Here is a 26,988-nt window from a genome sequence, read left to right as displayed (position 1 = left end):
CCCTTTCTGGAGGAAGAGAAGTGATGTCATCGGGAAATACATCAGGAAATTCACACACCACCGGAATCTCCGACAATTCAACTCTCACAGAAGGTTCTTTAGAAAGAACCAAAAGATAGGATCTTTCTTGAGAAAAGAGATAATTAACCGTGCTGATTGTACCTTCTATCAACTTGGTAATTGCATCATTGGAAGGAGTCTCTTCAGCAGGAATGAATATGGACTTCTCTTTGCAACCAATGTACACCGAGTTAAGAGACAACCAATCCATCCCTAGAATGACATCAAGCTTCTTGAGGGGTAAACAAATTAGATCAATTGGGTACTCGCGACCATTAAAAGACACCGAGCAATCTTTACAAATCAGTCGAGCTTCCACGGTATCATCCGTTGCCGAAGAAATAATCATAGGATTGGGTAGTGGAGTAGCTTCCAAACCAAGTCGGTAAACACACTCGGTAGAGACAAAAGAATGAGTGGCTCCACAATCAACTAAAACACATAATGGTTGATTGTTAACATAACACGTACCCGCAATGAGATTGTTGTTTCCCTTGGCCTTCCTTGAATCCAACGTGTAAACACGACCTGCAGTCTTCTCAGGAATCCTCCTTTGTGGACAGCGTGGAGCTATGTGGCCCTGCTCGCCACATCTAAAACAAGTCACAGAACCAAGCTGGCAATCTCCAGTATGCTTCCTTCCACACCTACGACAATGAGGCGGTTGAGTCGATTGGTCACCATAAACCTGCTTCTTCTTTGGTGGAGGGTTACGGGGCCTCAAGTGTTGAGTAGATCTCCCTTGCTCTCTGAAATTAGTCCTGTTCTGGTTCCTCTCTTCTTGAACCCTTTTCAAACTGTTTTCAGCAACATAACACTGCCTTAGACATTCAGCATAAGTAGTGAACTCTCTTTGGGAAACACTATGAGCAATGTCGGCCCTCAAACCCATCATGAACTGATCAATCTTCCATAGTTCATCTGGAGCATAAACAGCCTGTCTGGAATAGTCTGCCAAGTCCTCGAACTTCTCTGCATACTCTGAAACAGACATGTCACCTTGTTTGAAGTTCTGAAATTCTCGCTCCTTCTGAGTCCTCACACTATTAGGGAAGTACTTCTCCAAGAATGCCACTTTGAAGTGCTGCCAATCCTTAGGAATTCCTTGGGTGGCGAAATAAGTGGATGCAGTGTTCCACCACCTAAGAGCTGGTCCCTTCATCTTCTGAGTAGCAAAGATCACCTTCTCTTCTTCAGTACACTGAATAGCTTGAAACACCCTCTCCATTCCAGCTAACCAGTCATGAGCCAAGAGTGAATCAAGTCCGCCAACAAACTCTGGAGGATCCATCCTGAAGAAGGCACGAAAATCAGGTCCAGCTGCAGCTTGAGGAACGGGAGCTTGAGTAGGAGGTTGTTGCCCCTGCATGCCTTGCATCATTTGAGCCATCATCTGGTTCTGCTGCATCATCTGCTGCATCATCTGCTGCCAAGGCACGCCTGCACCTCCGGCTTCTTGCTCGGGCTCCACATGCCTAGTTCTGGGCCTTCCGGGACCTCTGCGTTGCTCAGCCATCTCCCTGTCTGTCCTACGCATGGAATCAAGTTGATCAGGCTCAATACCACAAATAAGACATAAGGAATCCTACTGATTATACACATGTGAGGCAGAATTGTACTGCATTATGATGTGTCTTAGCAAAGTCGAGGATCGACCTGCTCTGATACCAACTGTAACACCCCACACATATATGTCTAGAATAATATGCATAAAGTATTAATTATGGTTCATAAGACAACAATTACATAATGTTTTGCAGCGGAAATTAGAAGTGTACGAATACAAAGCCGAATGTATCATGGCCAAAACACAAGTACATCATAATAGTACATGTCCAAAATACATAAACTAACAAGCACGATAAAAAAACTAAAAGAAATATCCAAGCATCGCCAAGAGATCTAATCCATCGTTCCCTTACCACGATCTTGCCTCAAACCACCTGAAAAAAAATAATTGGAATGGGATGAGATTACTAAATCTCAGTGAGTCCGCCTATCCTATTAGTTCACTCGGATCTAAAGGGAACATACAAGCAAACGTATCCGCCGTGGGTCCGGGGTTTTCCTCACGGTCAGGTACAAATACACAACAAGGACAATATCATCAATGGAAGTCCCACGACTAACCAATGAGATATTATTAAGCACCCAAACAACACACAAGTGAAAAGTTGCTAGCAAAATCACGTTGCCATGATTGTACCAACCCACCGGAGAGGACCTACTGATATTGCCTATGTGGCATCACTAGGGGTGAATAAGCAAGTGATCTTACCGATGTGGTATCACTATCACACCGTACCAACATCCGATGTTTTCCTGCCAGAGGAAATGCCTTTTTCAGTACATGGTGAGTATACACAGATCATTCCCACCAAGCACTAGCATTTCTTTAGGTAACACGATGAGTATACACCAGATAATTCCCATCGAGTACCCACATATGTCATACCGATCAATGAGTATACACCAGATCATTCCCATTGAGAGCGGTGAATATGCCCGGCTATCCCTTCCCACCAATGAGTATACACCAGATCATTCCCATTGGCGGCCATCCACGGAGTATACACCAGATCATTCCCGCGTGGAAGGGGGCATAAAGATGACAACATATATGCAGCAATAATACAGCCATCAAGAATAAAGGAGAAAATTCAGTCCCAAATACATACGCTTCACATGTTATCAATGTCGCACATAACAGAAGGTACGTCAGATATATCGGAAAATATCATTTTTACAACAAAGCTAATTTTCCTAGATACTACATCTAACTAGCTTTCCAACGGTATATGGTACGCGTCAATCGGACGTACGAGGTGGGAGATATGAATTTCCCAAGTTTCTGAATTTTTGCTTCTGCGCCCAGTGTAACCGGTTACACCAGGAACCGTAACCGGTTACGGTCACGCAAAAAGCCCAGATTCTCAGTTTTTCAACAGCGTAACCGGTTACACCAAAACCCGTAACCGGTTACACTGAACCAGAACCATTTTCTGCATTTCCTGAATCTATACCAGTCCCAAAAAGTGCTTCTAAATTAATCCCTTACATTGCTAACCAAATTCCCACGAATTAAAGACATGCATCAGGTTCAGAAACATCAACCAACAAGGATATAAGCAGATATAACATGATCAGTACCATTAATTCAAGATTGATCACACAATCCCTAAACCCCAAATAGAATCCCAACATGCAACCCATGTTTTCTATCTAAGGACTCACCTTAGAGAAGAATCAAAGGATGATGATGGAGATGCTGAAAAAAGATGATGATAGAAATAAGGATCAGAACAGAATCTGGTGCATGCAAGGAGGTGAGCTTGTACCAAGTTTGAGACCTTTTCTCCCCTTCCTCTCTTCCCACGTTCTCTTCTTCTCTCTTCACAAAAACAAATTCTGGTTTTGCTTCAATAAGATTAGCAGCATAAAAGCCAAACACACCCTAATTCTCATTTAAGTGGGAAAATGTCCATAATACCCTCATTCTCACTAATTGACATGGTTTAAGTGATAAACCTATTAGTAAGAATGTGTATTATAATTATCTATTACTCATCTCCATTTAATTTAGAATTAGTAACTGAATAAATATAATACCAGGTATTACATTCTCCCCCCCTTAAATAGAATTCGTCCTCGAATTCAAAGAAAACTTACCAAAACAGGTGAGGGTAGGATTCTCGCATCTCTGACTCAAGCTCCCAAGTAGCTTCCTCAGTACGCGTCTCATCCCACATCACCTTCATGATAGGTATCTCCTTACTCCGGAGAGACTTGCTCGCACGCTCCAGGATACAGTAGGGTTCATAGGAAAGATCTGGTTCTACTCCAACAGTTTCCGGAAGAATAGGATGAAAAGTATCGGGCACAAACTTCCGAAGTTGAGATACGTGGAATACGTCATGCAGCCCGGATAGTGAAGGTGGTAATGCCAACTGATAAGCCACTTCACCTACCCGACTCAAAATCTGATACGGTCCCACATATCTCGGGCTAAGTTTACGCGTTTTGAACGGTCCTCCCAATCTCAATCTTGGAGTGACCTTCAAATACACATGATCACCCACTTCAAATTCCAAAGGTCTCCTCCGCTTGTCCGCATAGTTCTTTTGTCGGTCTTGGGCTTTCTTGAGATTATCTCGGATCATCTTAACTTTCTCGGTGGTTTCTTGTATAATCTCCAGTCCAAGAATACTCTTCTCCCCTACTTCATCCCAGCACAAAGGTGATCGACATTTTCTCCCGTATAGAGCTTCGTAGGGAGCCATACCCAAACTAGCATGGTAACTGTTATTGTATGCGAACTCTATCAACGGCAAATGATCCTTCCAACTCCCACCTTCTTCCAGAATGCAAGCCCTCAACATATCCTCTATCGTCTGGATTGTCCTCTCCGTCTGCCCATCGGATTGAGGATGGTTAGACGTACTCATATCCAATCTAGTCCCCAATTCCTTATGAAACATCTTCCAAAATCTCGAAGTGAATTTTGGATCACGATCAGATACTATACTGGACGGCACACCATGCAACCGTACGATCTCTGCTATGAAAAGCCTTGCGAGATGAATCACCTTGTGAGTGGTCTTTACAGGTAAAAAGTGGGCAGACTTGGTCAACCTATCCACTATTACCCATATAGAGTCATGTCCGCCTCGGGCACGAGGTAGACCCACAATGAAATCCATAGAGATAGAATCCCATTTCCACGTTGGCACCTCCAGTGGTTGTAACATTCCTCCTGGCCTCTGGTGCTCAATCTTAACTTGTTGACAAATGGGACACTGTGCTACATATTCTGCAATCTCCTTCTTCATATCTGGCCACCAAAAATCCTTTTTCAAGTCTTGATACATTTTGGTCGACCCAGGATGAATAGAAAACCTGCTCTTGTGTGCTTCATCCAGAATCAAACGCTTTAACTCCGAATCATTCGGTACACACATCCGTTGCTGAAACAAGATTACCCCATCAGGTGCTCTCACAAAATCAGGCATATCTCTGCTTGCTTGCAATTGCTCATCATACCCTTGGGATATCCGAATTCTCTCTCGCAACTCATTCTGAATGCTCAAATTACTGATCAACACACCATTGGGTGTCCATTCAAACTGAAGGTCAAGGTCTCTAAACTTTTCCAATAAGTCATGCTCCAACATCATCAACTCAGCGACTCGAAATTCCTTCCTACTTAACGCATCTGCCACTTTATTAGCCTTTCCTGGATGATACTTGAATTCAAAATCATAATCTTTGAGGTACTCCATCCATCTCCTTTGTCGCATATTCAACTCCTTCTGGTCAAAGAGATATCTCAAGCTTTTATGATCACTGAACATCTCAAAGTGAACTCCATATAGGTAATGTCGCCACACCTTGAGTGCAAAAACTATTGCAGCAAGCTCAAGATCATGGGTTGGGTAATTCTCTTCATGAGATCTCAACTGCCGAGAGGCATAAGCTACCACCTGGCCATCTTGCATCAGTACTCCACCCAAACCTTTCTTAGAAGCGTCACAGTACACCTCATAGGATCGGTTTGGATCCGGAATTACTAACACGGGTGCAGTAGTCAATTTCTTCTTAAGTTTCTGGAAGCTTTGTTCACACTCGGAATCCCATTCAAAAGCAACCTCCTTTCGCGTAAGCTTTGTCAATGGTAAGGCTAATTTAGCAAACCCCATGATAAACCTCCGGTAATAACCAGCCAAGCCTAAGAAGCTTCTAACCTCAGTCACACTCTTTGGCCTATCCCAATTCACCACTGCTTCTACTTTAGAAGGATCCACTGCTACGCCTCCTCCTGAGATAACGTGACCAAGAAAACTTACTTCGGATAGCCAAAACTCACACTTACTGAATTTGGCATACAACTGTTTCTCTCGAAGCGTAGATAACACAATCCGCAAGTGCTCTTCATGATCTTCAGGAGTACGAGAATACACAAGAATATCATCAATGAAGATCACTACAAACTGGTCCAGATATGGCTGAAAGATCCGATTCATGTAATCCATGAAAACTGCTGGAGCATTAGTCACACCAAAAGGCATAACTAAAAACTCGTAGTGACCATATCGAGTCCTGAATGCAGTCTTAGGTACATCTGAACTCTTCACTCGGATCTGATGATATCCTGACCTAAGATCAATCTTCGAGAACACACTGGCTCCTTTCAACTGATCTAGGAGGTCATCAATCCGTGGCAGAGGATATTTGTTCTTTATGGTAACTTTGTTCAGCTGACGGTAATCAATGCACAGGCGCATACTTCCGTCCTTCTTCTTTACCAAAAGAACAGGAGCTCCCCATGGAGAAACACTGGGTTGGATAAAATGCTTAGTAAGAAGCTCTTCCAATTGACGCTTCAGTTCTCTGAGTTCAATGGGAGACATCCTATAAGGAGTGATGGAAACTGGGGCTGTTCCAGGAACAAGATCGATTGAGAATTCCGCCTCCCTTTCTGGAGGAAGAGAAGTGATGTCATCGGGAAATACATCAGGAAATTCACACACCACCGGAATCTCCGACAATTCAACTCTCACAGAAGGTTCTTTGGAAAGAACCAAAAGAAAGGATCTTTCTTGAGAAAAGAGATAATTAACCGTGCTGATTGTACCTTCTATCAACTTGGTAATTGCATCATTGGAAGGAGTCTCTTCAGCAGGAATGAATATGGCCTTCTCTTTGCAACCAATGTACACCGAGTTAAGAGACAACCAATCCATCCCTAGAATGACATCAAGCTTCTTGAGGGGTAAACAAATTAGATCAATTGGGTACTCGCGACCATTAAAAGACACCGAGCAATCTTTACAAATCAGTCGAGCTTCCACGGTATCATCCGTTGCCGAAGAAATAATCATAGGATTGGGTAGTGGAGTAGCTTCCAAACCAAGTCGGTAAACACACTCGGTAGAGACAAAAGAATGAGTGGCTCCACAATCAACTAAAACACATAATGGTTGATTGTTAACATAACATGTACCCGCAATGAGATTGTTGTTTCCCTTGGCCTTCCTTGAATCCAACGTGTAAACACGACCTGCAGTCTTCTCAGGAATCCTCCTTTGTGGACAGCGTGGAGCTATGTGGCCCTGCTCGCCACATCTAAAACAAGTCACAGAACCAAGCTGGCAATCTCCAGTATGCTTCCTTCCACACCTACGACAATGAGGCGGTTGAGTCGATTGGTCACCATAAACCTGCTTCTTCTTTGGTGGAGGGTTACGGGGCCTCAAGTGTTGAGTAGATCTCCCTTGCTCTCTGAAATTAGTCCTGTTCTGGTTCCTCTCTTCTTGAACCCTTTTCAAACTGTTTTCAGCAACATAACACTGCCTTAGACATTCAGCATAAGTAGTGAACTCTCTTTGGGAAACACTATGAGCAATGTCGGCCCTCAAACCCATCATGAACTGATCAATCTTCCATAGTTCATCTGGAGCATAAACAGCCTGTCTGGAATAGTCTGCCAAGTCCTCGAACTTCTCTGCATACTCTGAAACAGACATGTCACCTTGTTTGAAGTTCTGAAATTCTCGCTCCTTCTGAGTCCTCACACTATTAGGGAAGTACTTCTCCAAGAATGCCACTTTGAAGTGCTGCCAATCCTTAGGAATTCCTTGGGTGGCAAAATAAGTGGATGCAGTGTTCCACCACCTAAGAGCTGGTCCCTTCATCTTCTGAGTAGCAAAGATCACCTTCTCTTCTTCAGTACACTGAATAGCTTGAAACACCCTCTCCATTCCAGCTAACCAGTCATGAGCCAAGAGTGAATCAAGTCCGCCAACAAACTCTGGAGGATCCATCCTGAAGAAGGCACGAAAATCAGGTCCAGCTGCAGCTTGAGGAACGGGAGCTTGAGTAGGAGGTTGTTGCCCCTGCATGCCTTGCATCATTTGAGCCATCATCTGGTTCTGCTGCATCATCTGCTGCCAAGGCACGCCTGCACCTCCGGCTTCTTGCTCGGGCTCCACATGCCTAGTTCTGGGCCTTCCGGGACCTCTGCGTTGCTCAGCCATCTCCCTGTCTGTCCTACGCATGGAATCAAGTTGATCAGGCTCAATACCACAAATAAGACATAAGGAATCCTACTGATTATACACATGTGAGGCAGAATTGTACTGCATTATGATGTGTCTTAGCAAAGTCGAGGATCAACCTGCTCTGATACCAACTGTAACACCCCACACATATATGTCTAGAATAATATGCATAAAGTATTAATTATGGTTCATAAGACAACAATTACATAATGTTTTGCAGCGGAAATTAGAAGTGTACGAATACAAAGCCGAATGTATCATGGCCAAAACACAAGTACATCATAATAGTACATGTCCAAAATACATAAACTAACAAGCACGATAAAAAAACTAAAAGAAATATCCAAGCATCGCCAAGAGATCTAATCTATCTTTCCCTTACCACGATCTTGCCTCGAACCACCTGAAAAAAATAATTGGAATGGGATGAGATTACTAAATCTCAGTGAGTCCGCCTATCCTATTAGTTCACTCGGATCTAAAGGGAACATACAAGCAAACGGATCCGCCGTGGGTCCGGGGTTTTCCTCACGGTCAGGTACAAATACACAACAAGGACAATATCATCAATGGAAGTCCCACAACTAACCAATGAGATATTATTAAGCACGCAAACAACACACAAGTGAAAAGTTGCTAGCACAATCACGTTGCCATGATTGTACCAACCCACCGGAGAGGACCTACTGATATTGCCTATGTGGCATCACTAGGGGTGAATAAGCAAGTTATCTTACCGATGTGGTATCACTATCACACCGTACCAACATCCGATGTTTTCCTGCCAGAGGAAATGCCTTTTTCAGTACATGGTGAGTATACACAGATCATTCCCACCAAGCACTAGCATTACTTTAGGTAACACGATGAGTATACACCAGATCATTCCCATCGAGTACCCACATATGTCATACCGATCAATGAGTATACACCAGATCATTCCCATTGAGAGCGGTGAATATGCCCGGCTATCCCTTCCCACCAATGAGTATACACCAGATCATTCCCATTGGCGGCCATCCGCGGAGTTTACACCAGATCATTCCCGCGTGGAAGGGGGCATAAAGATGACAACATATATGCAGCAATAATACAGCCATCAAGAATAAAGGAGAAAATTCAGTCCCAAATACATACGCTTCACATGTTATCAATGTCGCACATAACAGAAGGTACGTCAGATATATCGGAAAATATCATTTTTACACCAAAGCTAATTTTCCTAGATACTACATCTAACTAGCTTTCCAACGGTATATGGTACGCGTCAATCGGACGTACGAGGTGGGAGATATGAATTTCCCAAGTTTCTGAATTTTTGCTTCTGCGCCCAGTGTAACCGGTTACACCAGGAACCGTAACCGGTTACGGTCACGCAAAAAGCCCAGATTCTCAGTTTTTCAACAGCGTAACCGGTTACACCAAAACCCGTAACCGGTTACACTGAACCAGAACCATTTTCTGCATTTCCTGAATCTATACCAGTCCCAAAAAGTGCTTCTAAATTAATCCCTTACATTGCTAACCAAATTCCCACGAATTAAAGACATGCATCAGGTTCAGAAACATCAACCAACAAGGATATAAGCAGATATAACATGATCAGTACCATTAATTCAAGATTGATCACACAATCCCTAAACCCCAAATAGAATCCCAACATGCAACCCATGTTTTCTATCTAAGGACTCACCTTAGAGAAGAATCAAAGGATGATGATGGAGATGCTGAAACAAGATGATGATAGAAATAAGGATCAGAACAGAATCTGGTGCATGCAAGGAGGTGAGCTTGTACCAAGTTTGAGACCTTTTCTCCTCTTCCTCTCTTCCCACGTTCTCTTCTTCTCTCTTCACAAAAACAAATTCTGGTTTTGCTTCAATAAGATTAGCAACATAAAAGCCAAACACACCCTAATTCTCATTTAAGTGGGAAAATGTCCATAATACCCTCATTCTCACTAATTGACATGGTTTAAGTGATAAACCTATTAGTAAGAATGTGTATTATAATTATCTATTACTCATCTCCATTTAATTTAGAATTAGTAACTGAATAAATATAATACCAGGTATTACAATCATACAATATTGTAAAAACAGTATAATTTTGTAAGATATAAAAGTACAATATTTTCTCAAATCTAATAATTTAAAAATACATATTGTAAGTACTAAAAGAATAAGAAATCAAAAGTTGCAATCACATGCATTAAATCATAAATTAAAAGTTGCAATCAATCAATGATTACTAAAGGTAATTATGATATTTAACTTTTTTATAGGTAAATGATTTGTGTCTTTTCATTTTAAACTCTTTATTTACCTAAAAAATGTACTATTTTTTTCTTTAATCTTTATTTACCTAAAAATTGTACTAACTTTTTTATAGGTAAATGATTTATGTCTTTTCAAAATTATGTATACATTTTTAATTTGTAATATTTTATTATATTATATCTTTATTTTTTGTTTTGTTCGACCTTACAATAAATAAATATCAATAATATTTTATAAAACTAACTTTATATATATTGATAAACTTAATTTCTTAATTTGACCTAACTAAAATATTCTTTAGTTCTATGTGTTAATAAAATATTATCTTATTTACATATTATAATATCTACAATTTCGATAATTACTAAGATTTAATATAAATACCACTCAAACATAAAATCAATCAATCAATCAATCTATGAGATTTATTTGTTAACATTTGCACTTAAAATATAAAAAATTAAAGTTCATCTACAATTTTGACAAAACTTGCGCAAGCATAACCCAGTAATTTCAAGCAGATTCTCCATTGTATATTGACACCAGCCAACTTGATTTCTACTTCTACTGCTCAAACTTGATTTCTACTTCTACTACTCAAACTTTCAGGGCAGTCAAAGAAGCATATTTATTTCAAACGAATCGTATAAACAATGTTTGCTACTGTCTGCACTGCACCAGAAAAAAATCCAAAACACATGGATTAAGATAATATTTAAATTGTTACTAAAAGAATAGAAAATAGGATTTGGAAACAACCCAGGTAAAAAACGAACCATTTACTATGGAGTGACGCCAATTGGCACTTCAAAATGATACCTGCAAATAACATGAAACGCCAATTGGTACTTTAGAATGATACACTACAAATTCAACCTGCAAATAACATGAAAGATATTTTCTATCAAGAAAAGAAAGGAACAAATGTTAAATACCGGTCTGTCTATGATATGGATAGAAGAATAGAAGGTGGAGACTGTTGTTGTGAAATATTGTGGAGCTGATGTGGACAGTCCCAATGATCAAGAAAATGGAGACTTTTCTTATATGATAGATAATATGTGGTGAAAACATCATGTTCTTCTATATCCATTTAATAAAAAAAGTGATAAAAAATATCATCAAAATATAATGATCCACAAAAGAGTAGAGAAATAGTTTTGCCGCCATTGTATAAAAATGTACAGCTAGGGTATGCGACATCCATCTCTAACACTACAAGTTGTCTTAGTGCAACAAGTTGAAGCACTACTCTATTATCCTATTTCGGGCCAATATTGACAACATATAAATGTTGCAATTGAATCGACTTCCAAGTTCCAAGCCTATCTTAAGTGAAATAGGTCCTATATCAATTATCCTATCTTAATTCTTATCTTAAACGTCCTATTTTAAATTAAAACTAACATGGTCACCAATATGAATAACAAATATAAAATATAAATTTTGATTAGGCCTTAATTTTTTATTTTTTTAATAAGCAATTGATTATAAGAACTCGCACTAGAGGTGCAACCCTTACAAATCGAACAAACTAAACTATATTGAAACAATCCAACGGTATTTTGTACCAATCATAAAAACTACTCGACAAGAGCGGATTAGAAGAAGCCATCCAACTCCAAGAATGAAACATCACATTAAAACACACCTTATCGAAACTATAATCAACCTTGTCGAAAATCATTACATTCCTCGTATTCCAAAGGCTCCACACAGTAGCAATCTATATCGAATTGATCTTCCTCCTGATTTTTACATTTTTCACCTTCTTTTGAATTACACCTAAATCCAAAAATCCTCTAACGAAAAGGGAATATCCTCTCCTAACCAAAGATAAATACGTCTCCAAACGGTCTTAGAAACCGCACACAAGAGAAAAATGTGAACCGAGGTTTCCAAATGAGTCTTGCAAAACTCGCAACTAAGGTTATCGGAGTTATCAAAGACCCCTCTTCTACTCAAAGCATCTTTAGTTGGAATTCTATTAATACACATCCTCCACATAAATGTGTGGATTTTGCTCGGGGCAATAGCATTCCAAATCACATTTAAATCTTTCAAAATAGGAGGAGTCCACGACACCTCTTTGTTGGCCGCCATAAGGGCCTTAATTGAGTTACACATTTTCCATCCACATTCATAATGACATATTACAACTGACGAGCACACAAATGTACACAAATAAGGAGATAGTTTTACAAAATAACATTTCTGACCTCCCATGTCCTAGGAGGAAGGTACCCCTATCTCACAAAAGCATTCATTTGATATTAAAAAAAATCAATTCAAAAAAAATCTAAAATACTAAATTTGAAATTCAACTATGCAATCTTGTTTAAAAAATAATCAATGTATACAACATGAATAAATGTAATTGGTGATGGTACTGATTCGTTTTCCATTCTCACACTCGTCATCCTTCATTTTCATACTTCTAATCAATATACGTAGGTGATACATGAACAACTAACTAAGAAACTAGACACATGCGGTTCAAGCCACTCAACATAAACATTCATCACCACATTGACATGAGATATGTCACCGATAAACATACAATCACGACATATTATGTTCCCAAACACACACAATCACACTACTTTTTAATCTTAACAACATTTATAAATTTTAATAAAATGGAGTATTGTTATAGTTTATAATAATTAACCTTAGTAAAAATGACTACTCTCTCACACACAAATAAATTTGACTCGATAATTTTTTTTTTCAATTATTCAATATAATGAATTCATTGTGCATTTTTTATGCCCAAAGATTATGTTTAGTGGCACTAGTAATGGCGCACTAACAATCTTCGCCTTATATAGTATTTTAATTGAGATTTTTATTTTAAACGCAATTAAGAAAATATTCAATTAATATTTTTAATATTTATTTTGGAAAAAGATTCTTTAAAATCATTAATGTTTATGAATATTTTATTTTCATTAGATATAAATTAAAATAATATATGTAATTTATATTGTGGTATAATATATTACAAATAAGATTTCATGCTTTCTAGGAAGTATACATTATAATAATTGAATTTTCAAATGCTAATTTTTTTAAATTTAATTATTAAAAATAATTTTATCATTAATCATAAGAATTTAAAATTTTAGATAAATATCAAGTGCTTAAAAAATATTTGTAAACTTAAAAAAAAATATTGATCTTCGAAATAACAAATTAAAAGATATTATTCAATAAAAAATTGATCTTTGAAATCAATAACAAATCATAAAATTGATTTAACAGTAGAGAGTAAAACTACGCATTAGTTTAACAGTAGACAGTAAAACTACGTGCATAATAATATTGTACGGATCAAAATATGTCATTTGCTTTTATAGTGACCAAAAATTAAATTTGCTATTTTATATTGACCAAAAATATATTTAACCCTTTATTTAATAATAAATATCAATAATTAATTATAATATAAAAAATTTATTGTTAAAAACTAAAAGATATATAGACAAATACATATCACCTAATTATTAGCTCAACAATTTTTAAAATAAAAATTTAATTTATTAGTCAAATAAAAATAAATATTAATCAGACCAATTTATGTTTTTATGAGATTTTCAAAATAACTGTTGCACAATGAAAGATGGGCTTTGGAGTAGTTTGGATGCGTTGGATAGATGTTTTGGTTTTTTTAATAATATAGTGGTGTTGGTCAACGGTAGCCCAACGGGAGAAGCTTGTGATAGAAAGGGACTTCAGACAAGGTAACCCTCCTTCTTTTTTCATTTATGTATTGTTGCGGAAGGGCTTAAGGGTTAGTGAACAAAGCTGGGGATTTTGTGGGGTTTAATATCAATATTCTCCAATTTGCGGATTTTGTGGGGTTTAACTATCAATATTCTCCAATTTGCGGATGATACTTTGTTGGTGGGAAATGGTAATTGGAATCATATTTGGGCAATCAAATTAGGGCTTTGAGCTTATATGGTATACACTATTTCGTACCCTATATCGAAAATATTACACATACTAATTGTAACTTCTATGAATTTTGTAAAAATCCTTTATTTTATCTCTTTTAGATTTTATTTGTCGTGTAATTTTTCTTCTCTAAATAAGATCTCGATGTTTTGTAATCGGGTTCGAAAACTTTTATTCTCTAAATAAGATCTCGATGTTTTGTAATCGGGTTCGAAAACTTTTATTCTTTTTATATTGAAACTTGCTTAAAAAAATATAATAATTCGCCAGCTTTTTTTTTAAAAGCCAAAAAGCATCCATTTTTTTTAATAAGCAATGAAATTAGTAGGAGTAAAAGGGTTACTCCACCTGCTTACAAAAGGAAAACTCCTACATCTCAAACCCGCTTATAAAAGGAAAACTCCTACATCTCAAAACAATTAAGAGGTAGAATATTCCAACAATAAAAATCACAATGGGAGACTCGTTTATAAAACGAACAAAGCCACCTCCAAGAGTTAAACACTATCTCCGACATACAATCATTGAAACTAAAAGGCTTGTTTTTAAAAATCACCGCGTTTCGATTTAGCCATAAGCTCCAAACAATCGATAACTATAGGTGTTTTCATGTTGGCTGCGTTTGTGGTAAAAATTTCCTGGGTGTTTGATGTCTTGACTGATGTCATGACATGATTTATATGGTGTTATGCAGGCTGCACATATTTTATGCTAATACAGGTTTTGTTAGTGAATGTCATGACCGATGTCATGACATCCATGTCAGATAGCATGAGTTGTTATGTTTTATTATTATGTTTCCTGATTTCTCTCAATCTACAATTTAGGAAACTTTTTATTGTGTGCTGAATATTTCGTCTAGAAGATTTCGTTAACAGCACATTCTGTAACACCCTGATGATGTGGAAATTAGGTTAACTTAGTTAACCCTAATTTATGTTTAGAAGGCCCGTGGCCCAACTCTTGCTGCCTGCTGACTATAAGAAGACTGCAAATCCTACTTTCAGAGGCAGAGTTTTTGAGCGTGAAGATCATTATACTCTCTGTGTTTTCACCGTGTGTTTTTCTTGTTACTTGTGATCCAAGAAATTATCACGTAGATGATTGCTTTGGAGTAGGGTGTCTTTGAGTTTTGTTATTTGTCACTCTAAGCTTTTAAGCACGAGTGTGTGTCTCTTAATTGAAGCTTTTAAGCAGATCAAGGTGTGTTTTTGAAGTGTGTCTTCTCTCTGAATTTGTTTAATGTTGGTTTGTAATCACTGATGTGATTGAGGGGGAGTGAGTGGAGATACTCAGGTCTAGGAATAGATTGGAATTATATTGGGTAGGTCTTAAGTGAGGAGTTTAAACGGGGGAGTTTAACTCCGAATTAATTCTGCTTATATTGGAATCCCTCCCTGGCTTGGTAGCCCCTAGAGTAGGTATTGTTGTATACCGAACTGGGTGAATAATTTGTTGTGTTCTTTACTATTTTTATGCACTTCTGTTTCAATGCTTTATTCTGTCTGAGTGTGGATGTCATAACATCCAGTACGACATTGCGTGTGAGTTACTAGAATTTTCAATTGCCATCAGAGCAGGCACCCTTCCTGTTGACATCTGGGTGAGATCTAGGGAAAACAAAATTCTGGTACTATGGAGAAGGAATTGTTAGTATTTGGGAATAGAACACCCATCCTGGATGACTCTAACTATGACTACTGAAAACCTCGTATGGTAGCTGTCATAAAGTCTGTGGACAGCAAGGTCTGGAGAGCTGTGGAAAACGGATGGAAACATCCTGAGAAGGTTATGGAAGATGGAACCACTGTTCTAATTCCTGAAGAACAATGGAGCAAAACTGAGGAAGAGCTAGCTTTGGGCAATTCCAAGGCACTAAATGCCTTGTCCAATGGAATTGACAAAAACATATTCAGACTTGTGCAGCACTATGATCTAACTAAAGAAGTTTGGGATATTCTCAAAACAACTCATGAAGGTACATCCAAGGTGAAGATGTCTAAACTTCAAATGCTTACCACCAAGTTTGTAAATCTTAAGATGAAAGAGGATGAATGTAACGCCCGGAAATTTGATTATTCGCTTAATCTAGACGTTCAGAGTGTTTAGTGAAGTTTTCGTATTTTGAGACGATTTAGTCGGTATTAGTTCGGAATAGCGGATTGATATTTAATCTAGAATTTTGATATTTTCAGTATTAGAAATATTATTGGAATAATATTTGAAGTTTTGGGAATTTTCTTAGTAATTAAGATTAGACCGGAAATATGATATATTGGTCGAATTTGGATTGTCGGTGTTATTTTAAGAAGCGTATTTGAATTTATTAAGTTAAAAGTCGGATTTTAGTCGGACGGTCGAAAAATAATATTAAGAATAATATTATTTACAAGTCGGAATTTATTATATTGTTGGAAGATTAATAAAAGTGATATTTTGATTTAATTGAAGCTATTTATCTTATTGGGCCTAAATTAAATTATGAAGAATAATAAAAAGGAAGTGAAAGACTAAGCCCAATTAGAATGATAAAATTAGGGTTTTATAGATGAGAAGTGTAGTTGTCATTTTTGGAGAAAACAAGATTTGAAGAGAAGAGGCAAGTCTTGGAGAAGAGGAACAAAGCTTGAAGATTTCCATCCATGGTGCCCAATCGAAAGTGCAATCGGAGACTTCACATTGAATAAGGTAAGGGTGGGATTCTCTTCCTATAATGGGGCTCATGAACAATTATATGTGGGGAATTGGGTGTGTAGATTTATTGCATTTGTTGTGTTAATTGTTGCTGGAAATTATGAATTTATACCATGAGTAAATGATTTTGAGTTGCTATGTTGAATATGTTATTGTTATTGCTTCAAATTGCTGTGAGTATTTGAAATAAATGAGTGATGTGCAAAAGGAAATGAGAAACGTCACTCATTCTTTCCATCTATCGGAATATCATTGGAAAATTGTGTGTTAAAAACTGCCAACTTTTATCTATTACAACTTAGATGACACTCCTAGTGAAGCAAACTTGTGACACTCATGATGACAAACATACAGCTTACATGCCATATTAGGAAGACGCAAATATATTCTCAAAGCATGTCAAAAGTATAGTTCTACATTGCAAGTTAGTAAGCCATTCATATATTATTGCTGAGATGACAGGTTTTGGATGCCAATGCCTACCTTGAAAATTTGGAAGGATAGCATTTCAAAGAATACCAACATAGGCTATAGAAAATCTCTGTGCACTCAATATATTTTATTTTCTTTTGTGATTTACTTGGAGTGAGACGCCGGTCTCCTTGGAGTGTGACGGCCGTCCTCACCTTTATCTCCATTCGTTTTATTTTTGGTCTATTGTGATATTTGGGTATGTAGTTTTGGTGAAGCAATTATAGAAGTAACTAACAGAAAACAGAAACAATAGCAGTTGGTAAGTTTATGGCTGGAACACATGATCAGTAGCAGTTAGAAAATAAATGAAATGCAAAACGATCCCTTTTGATCGAAATAGCCGAATTAAGCGGTATAATTAGTTGTTCGGAATTTGATGAAAATTGACGTGGCAGCTAAGTTTAATTAGTAAATTAACGTGGCGGTGTTATTTTGTTGAAATTGTGATATTAATATTCATTAAGCCTATTTAATTGGAATAAATGTGAACTTAGATTAACTATTCGGTTTATCGCGATAAATTATGATATCTTGAGAATTTAATCGAACGAATCGAATAACCGGTAAAGAATAGAATTGTATCCGAATTAACCGGTTGAGCGGTGTTTTTAGTGACTTGGGAGTATAACCCGTAAATCCGTAACGTCATGAATATTAAGGATTTAACCGGAAATTAGATAACCGGTAGTGACGCAGGATGTATTCGATTAATTAGAGAATATTAGGTGAATAATTTTGGTTAGTTGATAGTGGATTAGTGAGTTAATTAAAGGACCAATTTATAGAGAATTACGAGACTAATGTGAATTGACTTAATGTGTATGTTTGTTGTGATGTACCGAAACATGATGATGTTGTGATGATATTGTTACTATGTGAAGTTATATGTTTGTCGTGATATACCGAAGCATGATGATGTTGTGATGATTTTGTTTCTATGTGACGATGAAAGATTATTTGTGACGTTGAATTACCTCTAATGATTGGTGATGAGTGACGATGAGTGATTGTGATGAGTATGTTGTGTATGTCTTGTTTGTCGAGTCACATTGCATATGCATACTCTGTGACGGCCTGGATTGGAAAATTAGTGACGAAGGCTTATGCCTTATGCCTCAGATTCGGGCAATTGGTGACGGGGGCTGAAGCTCCGATTGGTACCACATGCATATACATGAGTCATGTCCTATGTGTTTTATGTGATTCATAGTTGTGACGTTTTGTAACTATATCGTGATTGTATATTGTGAATTGTTAAATGATGGAAGTATGTGAAGATGTGAATTGATGATTTTATGAATAGTATGATGATGTCAATATTTGTGAATGCGATTAACTGAATATGTCTGGTGTGACTTATACGTGATATTTTGTGATTAGCCGTATACGTGATGTTTTCTAATTAAATGTATATGTGATGTTTTGTGACTAGATGAGTGACTTATATGTTGTGATGTTTTGAGACTAAAATTGTGATTTATACTCGTGATGTATCATGATTTGACTAGCAAGTGAATGACTGATATGTTTATACTGGGTTGTTAGTATTTCGAATTGGGCCTGGGTATTGTGTCCAATTGTTTTAGTTAGCTTGTACCTTAAGTTGGCTTGTAATGAGTATTTGTGAAAAAGCCCATTAGTTTAGTATGTTAGGTTTTATTATAAATAGCATACTAGTCTCTCATCATTGCATACTGCAAATCCTAATTTAGGGTGAGCGGATTATTTGTTATTCTTGTAAACTTGTAATCTTGATTAAAGAGTAAGGAAAGAATAGCAGTTACCAATTCTCGTTGTTCTTCTTGTATATCATCTTTTCTACCCTTGTGTGTTTCTTGATCACAAAGAAACATTTTATACTTTGTTCATTAAGGCATCCCTTTTGTAACGCCCCGAATTTAATTAATTAAATTGATCAGGGATTTAATCATTGGAATTAGTTGAAGTCGAGGTTTATCAGTATTATTCTACAAACGTAATGGATTAATATGTTGATTTGAGCTGTTATGTTATGGTCAGATTAATAAGCCGGATTAGTCAGAGATGTACAATTGCGAGTTAGTATTGTTAAAGTTATGGATCGATGGTAAATGTGGAATATTATTGGAAATAATATTCGGTTATGTTGTGTGGTTATTTATTTACGTGTATTATTCGGATTAATTGAGTAATTAAAGAGATATTATGAATTGGGCCTAAGTGGAAAGAATATAACACAATGGATGAGTTATGGGTTAAGCCCATTAGTGAGAATGATAGTAAGAGTTAGGGTTTTAGAGGTTTGGCCTCATAACTCATTTTGGGGAGAAAGAAGAGAAAGGAGAGAAAGAAGGGAAGGAAGAGGGAAATCTATGGCATGAAGAGGAAGAGCCTCATTAAAGGAAGTGAAGCTTTTGCTAAGGTAAGGGTGGGGTTCTTACACTAGTGCAGAAAGTAGTTTTTACATCGGGCGAAAAATACTTTTTACATCGGTTCTGGACCCGATGTAAAGCCAGGCGATGTAATAAGTCTGAGACATTTTACATCGGGCCAAAGCCCGATGTGAAAATTATCATACCACATCGGTTGAGTTCATAGGTCTGATGTGAAAAACAATACAATTCTTTTATAAAAAAAATATATGCAACCTTTTACATCGTTTATAAACGTGGCCCGATGTAATAGACTACCATACCACATCGGTTTAGTGAATAGGTCTGATGTGAAAAATATTGCAATTTTTTATAAAAAAATATAAGCCACATTTTACATCGGATATAAACCTGGGCCGATGTAATAGAGTGCTTTTTACATCGATTTTTACAAAGCCCGATGTAAAATGTTTTCTGTTTTTTACCGGCTATTTTTCCGTTTTAACCTGTAATTTTTTTTACCTAATTTGCCATATAAGATTCAAATACCACATAGACCAAAGAGGTTGCTATATATTTTGCACTTTTTTACTCACAACACATAGACCAAATAGCTAAGATGCATATATATATATATATTCGTTAAAATATACAAAAATATTAATCTAGGATACACAAGTGTTCAAAATGATAAGAAAGGTTTGCACACGGTTTTCTACTACAAGATAATAACATAACAAATATCCTATCATTTAAGTTCTTTCGCGCACTTGAAAAACCAACACGCATCCACGAGAAACATAAAGTTATTCTTTATATAACTCAAAGAAACATTTTGCCCAACGGAGTCGCAAATCATACAAATCTTCTTGTGTCAATTATGTAGGATCATTAAATACCTACAATACGTAAATAACAATATAGAGTTATTCTTTGAAAATTCACATTAAGTTGCAAAACGCAAAGTAAATAACAAATTACAGTTATTTTATTACCTGCATCCAAGATTCAGTTATATTGGCAGAGACAATATCCAACATATTTTTCATCACATAGTATCCACAATCATTAGTATTATGTTGTTTCCTTCTCTACAAAATGAAAGACATAATTAATGAATAATTATCATAAAATTAAATATAGAATTATAATTTACATCACACTTACATTGGACCTAAGCCATATAATAGCCTTTTTTCTATTGCCATTTGAAAATTGGTGAACCTCAAAAGCACTGATTAAAAAAAAATCCATATACAACCACATATGGTATACCCTCCGCGAGATAATAAGGTATACTTGCTTCAACAAAATGAACATAAGAATTCTCCACTAATATACCATAAAGGATCATACTCAATTTAATTGTACTCCCCCAACATTGGTTAGATCTTGTTAGGCTAGAAACTGATTTACAAACACATGATTTAGACCAGAAAATCATAAAATTTTATGTTTATGCATCATCTATTTAAAAATTTTCAAAATGTTAAAGATTGTGACATGTACAAGTAACCGTGATTAATTAGCATAGTTTAAAACATTTGACAAAGAACTTGATATAAATCACTTAATTAATGGAAAACTAACCATAAGAAAATCCCACGAGATCTCTGTATCTGATGAATCTCATTCCATCAATGAAATAAAAATCTACCAATAGCCAATTAGCATAAGCTGTGTATAATCCAACAACAAAAAGCAATATAACACCCAAAGTCCAACCAAGTGGAACCTTAATCAGTTCGAGAAATTGAATATCCAATCGCAGTTGAAACCTGTCACTAACATCAACCCCACTTGTTGCCATGAATCTGCAAATTAAACATCATAAGAATTAATCATATGAAAAGCAAACTAGTTTACATAAAACTGAATTTAACTAAGAATAAAACAAACAAACCATACCCTGGTCAATAACATGAGCAATAGAAACATCTCGTAAGAATCATTTGGGATACTGTGGATCATGTTCGAGGTTGAGAGCGAGAGAGTTATCATTGGTTGGTCTTTGTTCAACATCCATAATGAATATTCTTAATTCATTAAGAACGAGAGTTTAGTATTCACAATAGAAACATATTGAGTTGCTACAAGTAAATACACAACCCTAGGAAATACGCACCTTCATTTTTCCTCTGGTTTATAAACAGAGGCAGGATAATCGATGAGATCCTGTTTCATATCTTCCCCAGCTTGAAGATAACTGGATTAACAGAGGAAAAATCAATTAGTTAACGGGAAACTAAGAGAAATAGAAGAAAAACGACACACTACCAGCCCAGTTATAGATACACTTGACGGAGGAAATGTTCACCGCGACGGAGAGAGTTACAGATACGGAGGGAGTATCGTCGCAGAATCGGTGATGTGGTCGGAATCAGACAGTGAATGAGGGATTGGTCGCAGCGGAGGGAGCTAGGCATGTAGAATTTACCACGACGGAGGGAGTTACAAATACACAGGGTGTACGTTGCGGAATCGGTGGTGGTGTGGTCGAAATGAAGGATGAAGATGAAGGAAGAAGAAGTTACCAGACGGTGGCGAAGCGGTGGGACGAACGGCGGAGCGGTGGGACGAACGGCGGCGAAGCGAGAACTCGATGACGGTGGACGAACGACGGACGGTGAGAACTCACTGACTAGGGACAAACGATGGACGATGAGAACTCACTGACTAGGGACGAACGGCGGACAGAGGCTGAACGGTGGACGAAGCAGTAGCGGCGATGGGAAAGAAGAAGAACGAGGCTGGAAGAAGAAAGAACGAGAACAAATGAAATGAGTGACTATAACTTTTAGTAGTTAGGGTTTTAGTGGATGGGACTTTTCCCATCGGTTTATCAAATGGGCCGATGTAAGCGCCCAAATGCCTAATACTTTTCCCATCGGGCAGGAACTGGGCTGATGTAATGGCTAAAAGGGCACAACTTTTCCGTCGGTGCTGCTATGACCAGATGTAAAAACCCTTATAATCCAATTTCATTTTATTTACAAGTTTGCCACCGCGTTTTTGTTTCCATCATTTAAATTAAATACCTGATGTAAAATCAATAAATTCAAATTTTTCACATCAATTGGTTATTTAAGCTGATGTAAAATCATTTAATAAATATTTTTCACATCATATATTTTTATACCTGATGTAAAAATTGTTTATCAAATGTCAAATTTGTAGTAGTGTTACTTTCTAAGGGTTGGCATGATGGTGTTTATGGTGGGTTAGATTGTATGTTATTCTCCATGGATGTGTGAGTTCTAAATGTTAGGTTTTGAGTGAAATCATTTGGGTAATGTTGTATGTATTGATGGAAATGATATGTTATAATGCTTCTTATCATGATTTTATGTGTGGGTTCTGAATTGTAGTATGTTTGATGGAAAGAATGGGAAAACCTAACTTTTGGGATTTTGGGTGAAATTCATAGATTTGCATGATTAATGAGGTTTTGATGATTATAGAGGTCCTTATGTGTTGTATATATGATATGTATGGGAATTTCGTGTGCAGTTTTGAGCTGGAACATGAATTTGGGTGTTGGGATAAGAAGGGGGATGTGTTGAACGCGTACAGGGAAAAGTTCTTGCACTGCGATCGCGGCGCGAACAATAGTTTGCGGCGCGAACTGAGTAGTTGGTAGGATACTGCCTTGTAGTTCGGGCGCGTCTGTAGGGTAGGGGCGCGTCTGTAGGCAGATTTGAGAAAAATTCGAATGTGTGTAACATTTGATCCGTAACTCCGTTTTAGGCGCCGTCCGAAACGTTGGAAAGCTAACGCAATGAACTATACCATGATGCAATAAAATGATCCATATGATATAGTTTCCTATTATGTTTATTAGGATTAAGTGATGAACTATGTTGTGTTAACAAATGAAGTATGCTCTTTGCGATGAATTGTCATAATGGTGTTGTAGTATAACTTGATGTATGTTTTCTTATGATGATACAATGTTATTGAGATGATGATAAGTACCTTCCTTATGATGAATGAGATAATGATGTATGTGATCATATGCATGATTAATAAATATGTTGTATGCTATATGCGATTAATTGTGCGTATTTGATATGTATGAGTCGACGATGATGCCATGCGATGACTTAACAATATACATGAAATTGAATATAACGTATTATGATGATTACTTGAATTAAGGAATATGATGAATGTGTTGATGTTGTTGGCAATATGATGAATCGTTGATGTTTGTTATAATATGATGAATTTGTGGTTGTTGTTAACATGATGAATTTGTTGTCGTTGTCGCTAGTATGTGGAAATTGTTGTCGTTGTCGTAGACCCTGTGGTCAATATTGATAAGTTGTATTGTGATGTATTTTGAGGTGAATTATTATTGTATGATGATGCAACATAGTGACGTGATTGAGAAGTGATGCATTCTTATGAATGATGATGATTTTGTTGTTGTTGAAGTTCGACATTATATTGATAATGTTCGATGGTCATTTAGATGATGTTGTGACGTAGTAATTATGTGTGTTGTGTTTGTGTGGATGTTACATTTATTGAGTCATATCCATTGCATAAAGAGACGGTGGCCTTGATGGCAAAAAGCGACGGTGGCCTTGATGGCAAATAGCGACGGTGTGCCCAATGGCAAATTTTGAGACGGTGGGAATTTTACTCCAAATGGTACCACATGCATTTACATAAGTCGAGTCACATGTGAATTGCATTTGAGTCTTATTTTATTATGTTTTTGGTGATGTGTTGATGATGAGATGTTTATCGTGATGTGTTGGGATCTTACTTGTGAATTGCATATATTGTCATGGTTGATTGTTGACATTGTTGCCATTCCATAAGTTGATTATGTTATTTGAATTGTTGAGTCGATGATCTGTTATTGTGACATGATGATAGTATAATTGTGAATTTGAATATGTTGTCTTAACTGATTAATGATATTGTTGCTGTTTTGAAAGTTGTATTATATTGATAAGTTGTTTTGCGATGAAAATCGTTGTAAGATGTTATGAGATGCGAAGTGGTGAAATTATGTATGATCTATATCTCCTATATTATTTATCATGCATTCCTTTATATTGTAAGATATCTCACCTCTTTGCTGATATTTCCCCTACCATGGGAAATGGGCAGGTACTCAAGATTAGTCGTGGATGTTCGAGGTTATTGATGTGAAGTCTTTATGTTGCTTTATGGCTAGTCGAGTTGGTGTCCATTGCTCTGATACGTAGCACTCGGGGGGATTAGTCGTTATTACTTGATTGTTGTATTCTATGATGACATTTGTGTTAAGTTGAATATAAAGATGTTTATAAGTTGAAATTGGAAGATGTTGGATAAAGTCTTGTTTTCCGAATGCTATGTATCTGTGTTGATTACAATATGAGTATGTTTGTCGGTTTAAGTCGAATTGTGACATCCCATATTTGATGAATATTTTTAAATGCACTCTGATTTTCGCTTATAATTACGGGGTAGATTTGGGGTGTTACAATAGTGGTATCAGAGCAGGTCAGTCCGTCCGGCCAATGTTGTTTAATGATGTTTATTCCCGTGTACACGATGAGTGTGTGAAATACTGTCAGTACTTGTCGTTCTTCTGATCGTTTGTCTGCAGGAGTTAGTTTGAAGCTAAGTGGGGGAGAAGCTATGCTTCTCGGTTATGTTTCAGTTGTAGGATGTAGTATGCTGCTGAGGGCGACAGTGCAAGTGTTGTTGGAGTTTGTTGTTTCCTGAATCGAAGATGATTTGGATTTAAGATTTTGTTGCTAATTAAGTGAAGCATCTTGAGGAAGAGGATGAGTAGGAATTTTTGATGTTCACTTCTCGAAGGATGAGGAGCTATGTAGAGGTTGTTGGTATGTGAGTATGGTGCAAGTTCCTGATGTGTCTGAAGGTAACTATAAGTAACGAGAATAAATTCTAGAAGATGGAATTTAGAAAGTGCGATGTTCCAGTGCTGCTGATGGACTTAGAGGTTGTTGGTTGAGCAACCTTGCGTAAGATGTCAATGTTGGATCAGTGATTAAAAGAAGTATTGTTGTAAGATTGATGCAAGTGATTGAGGCAGTAGTAGAAGCTGTTGAAGTTGTTGAAACTTTCTGAAGCGTGAGTAAGAATTGGTAATGTGAAGAGATGAGCATGATTTCAATAATAAGAAGTGTTAATAATGGCGTACATGAATTTTGTTCTGATGTATCGTCAGAGGTGTTTTAGTAGGAAGCTGCAAGACGTCGGTGTTAGCTTGTTTAGATGATTTTGGAAGATTAGTGAATTATGGAATTATACTGCTTTTGGTGATATGAGTACAAGTTGGAAAAGAACATTATTAATGTTGGTAATGATGGCTTATGCTCCATTATGGTTGTCGGCTATCTATTGACAAATTGAGGACTTGATCACCCTTAATCACTTGTTGATAGTAGACAAAATCGTGATTGGATGGCATAGACGTATCTTGCTAGCTTGATAGTGCATAAAGGGATGAATGTTATGTCGTGAAGATAGTTGTTCTGTAGTTGGTGGGAATTAACAGAAAAGTATCCATGAATAGTTGAGAAGTAATGAACAAGTCGGAGAAGCTGGTTTATAGGTGAGATAATGTCGCAAAGTGAGGGATTGAGAATGTCAAGTGAACAACGATTTTGTGACGGATGTTTAAGGAAGTCTGAACTAGATTAAGACTTGTGAACCATATGATTGACAGAAAGATATAACGTGGATAGTGACTTAAGATGGATTATCATAGTTGCGCAGCGGATGTGTAAGGTGGCGCAGTTGCTATGCGTGTGTGTTTGTTAGAGGTGAAGAACTAGGTATCAGAAGCCTAGGGGAATGATATGTTTGTATCTGCTTGTATGATTTGGTGGGCTGTTAAGATGAGAACGAGGTATCAGAAATATGGTATTTTTGCCGAGTTTATAAGGACAATACTAGAGTTGTTAGTTGTTGGTGGAGTTGGGTGTATTCGTCGAAGTAATCTTGTTAAGTTGACGCTATAGTAATTTGGTTTCTGTTGTCGTTATATTGTTGTTAGACTCTGTAAGTAAGAAGTGATATTCTGTACTATGACTGAGTTGAGTATGCTGACTATGTTGACGTCACTATAAGAGTGATATGACG

The 26,988-nt window shown here is 37.1% G+C and overlaps 1 protein-coding gene across 1 annotated transcript; it reads right to left on the bottom strand.

The window, feature by feature from the left end:
• Positions 1 to 6,697: 6,697 nt before the first annotated feature.
• On the bottom strand, positions 6,698 to 7,979 carry LOC131660640 (uncharacterized). Its single transcript, XM_058929924.1, has 4 exons — positions 7,773 to 7,979; positions 7,489 to 7,682; positions 6,876 to 7,386; positions 6,698 to 6,757 (listed from the first exon to the last, which is right to left on the bottom strand). The coding sequence occupies exons 1-4, from the start codon at positions 7,977 to 7,979 to the stop codon at positions 6,698 to 6,700; spliced, it is 972 nt and encodes a 323-aa protein (XP_058785907.1).
• Positions 7,980 to 26,988: the final 19,009 nt, after the last annotated feature.

This window comes from Vicia villosa, linkage group LG1, assembly GCF_029867415.1.
Source record: "Vicia villosa cultivar HV-30 ecotype Madison, WI linkage group LG1, Vvil1.0, whole genome shotgun sequence".
In the NCBI taxonomy this organism is placed as follows: Eukaryota; Viridiplantae; Streptophyta; class Magnoliopsida; order Fabales; family Fabaceae; genus Vicia; species Vicia villosa.
This window is presented reverse-complemented; position numbering and strand designations above follow the sequence as displayed.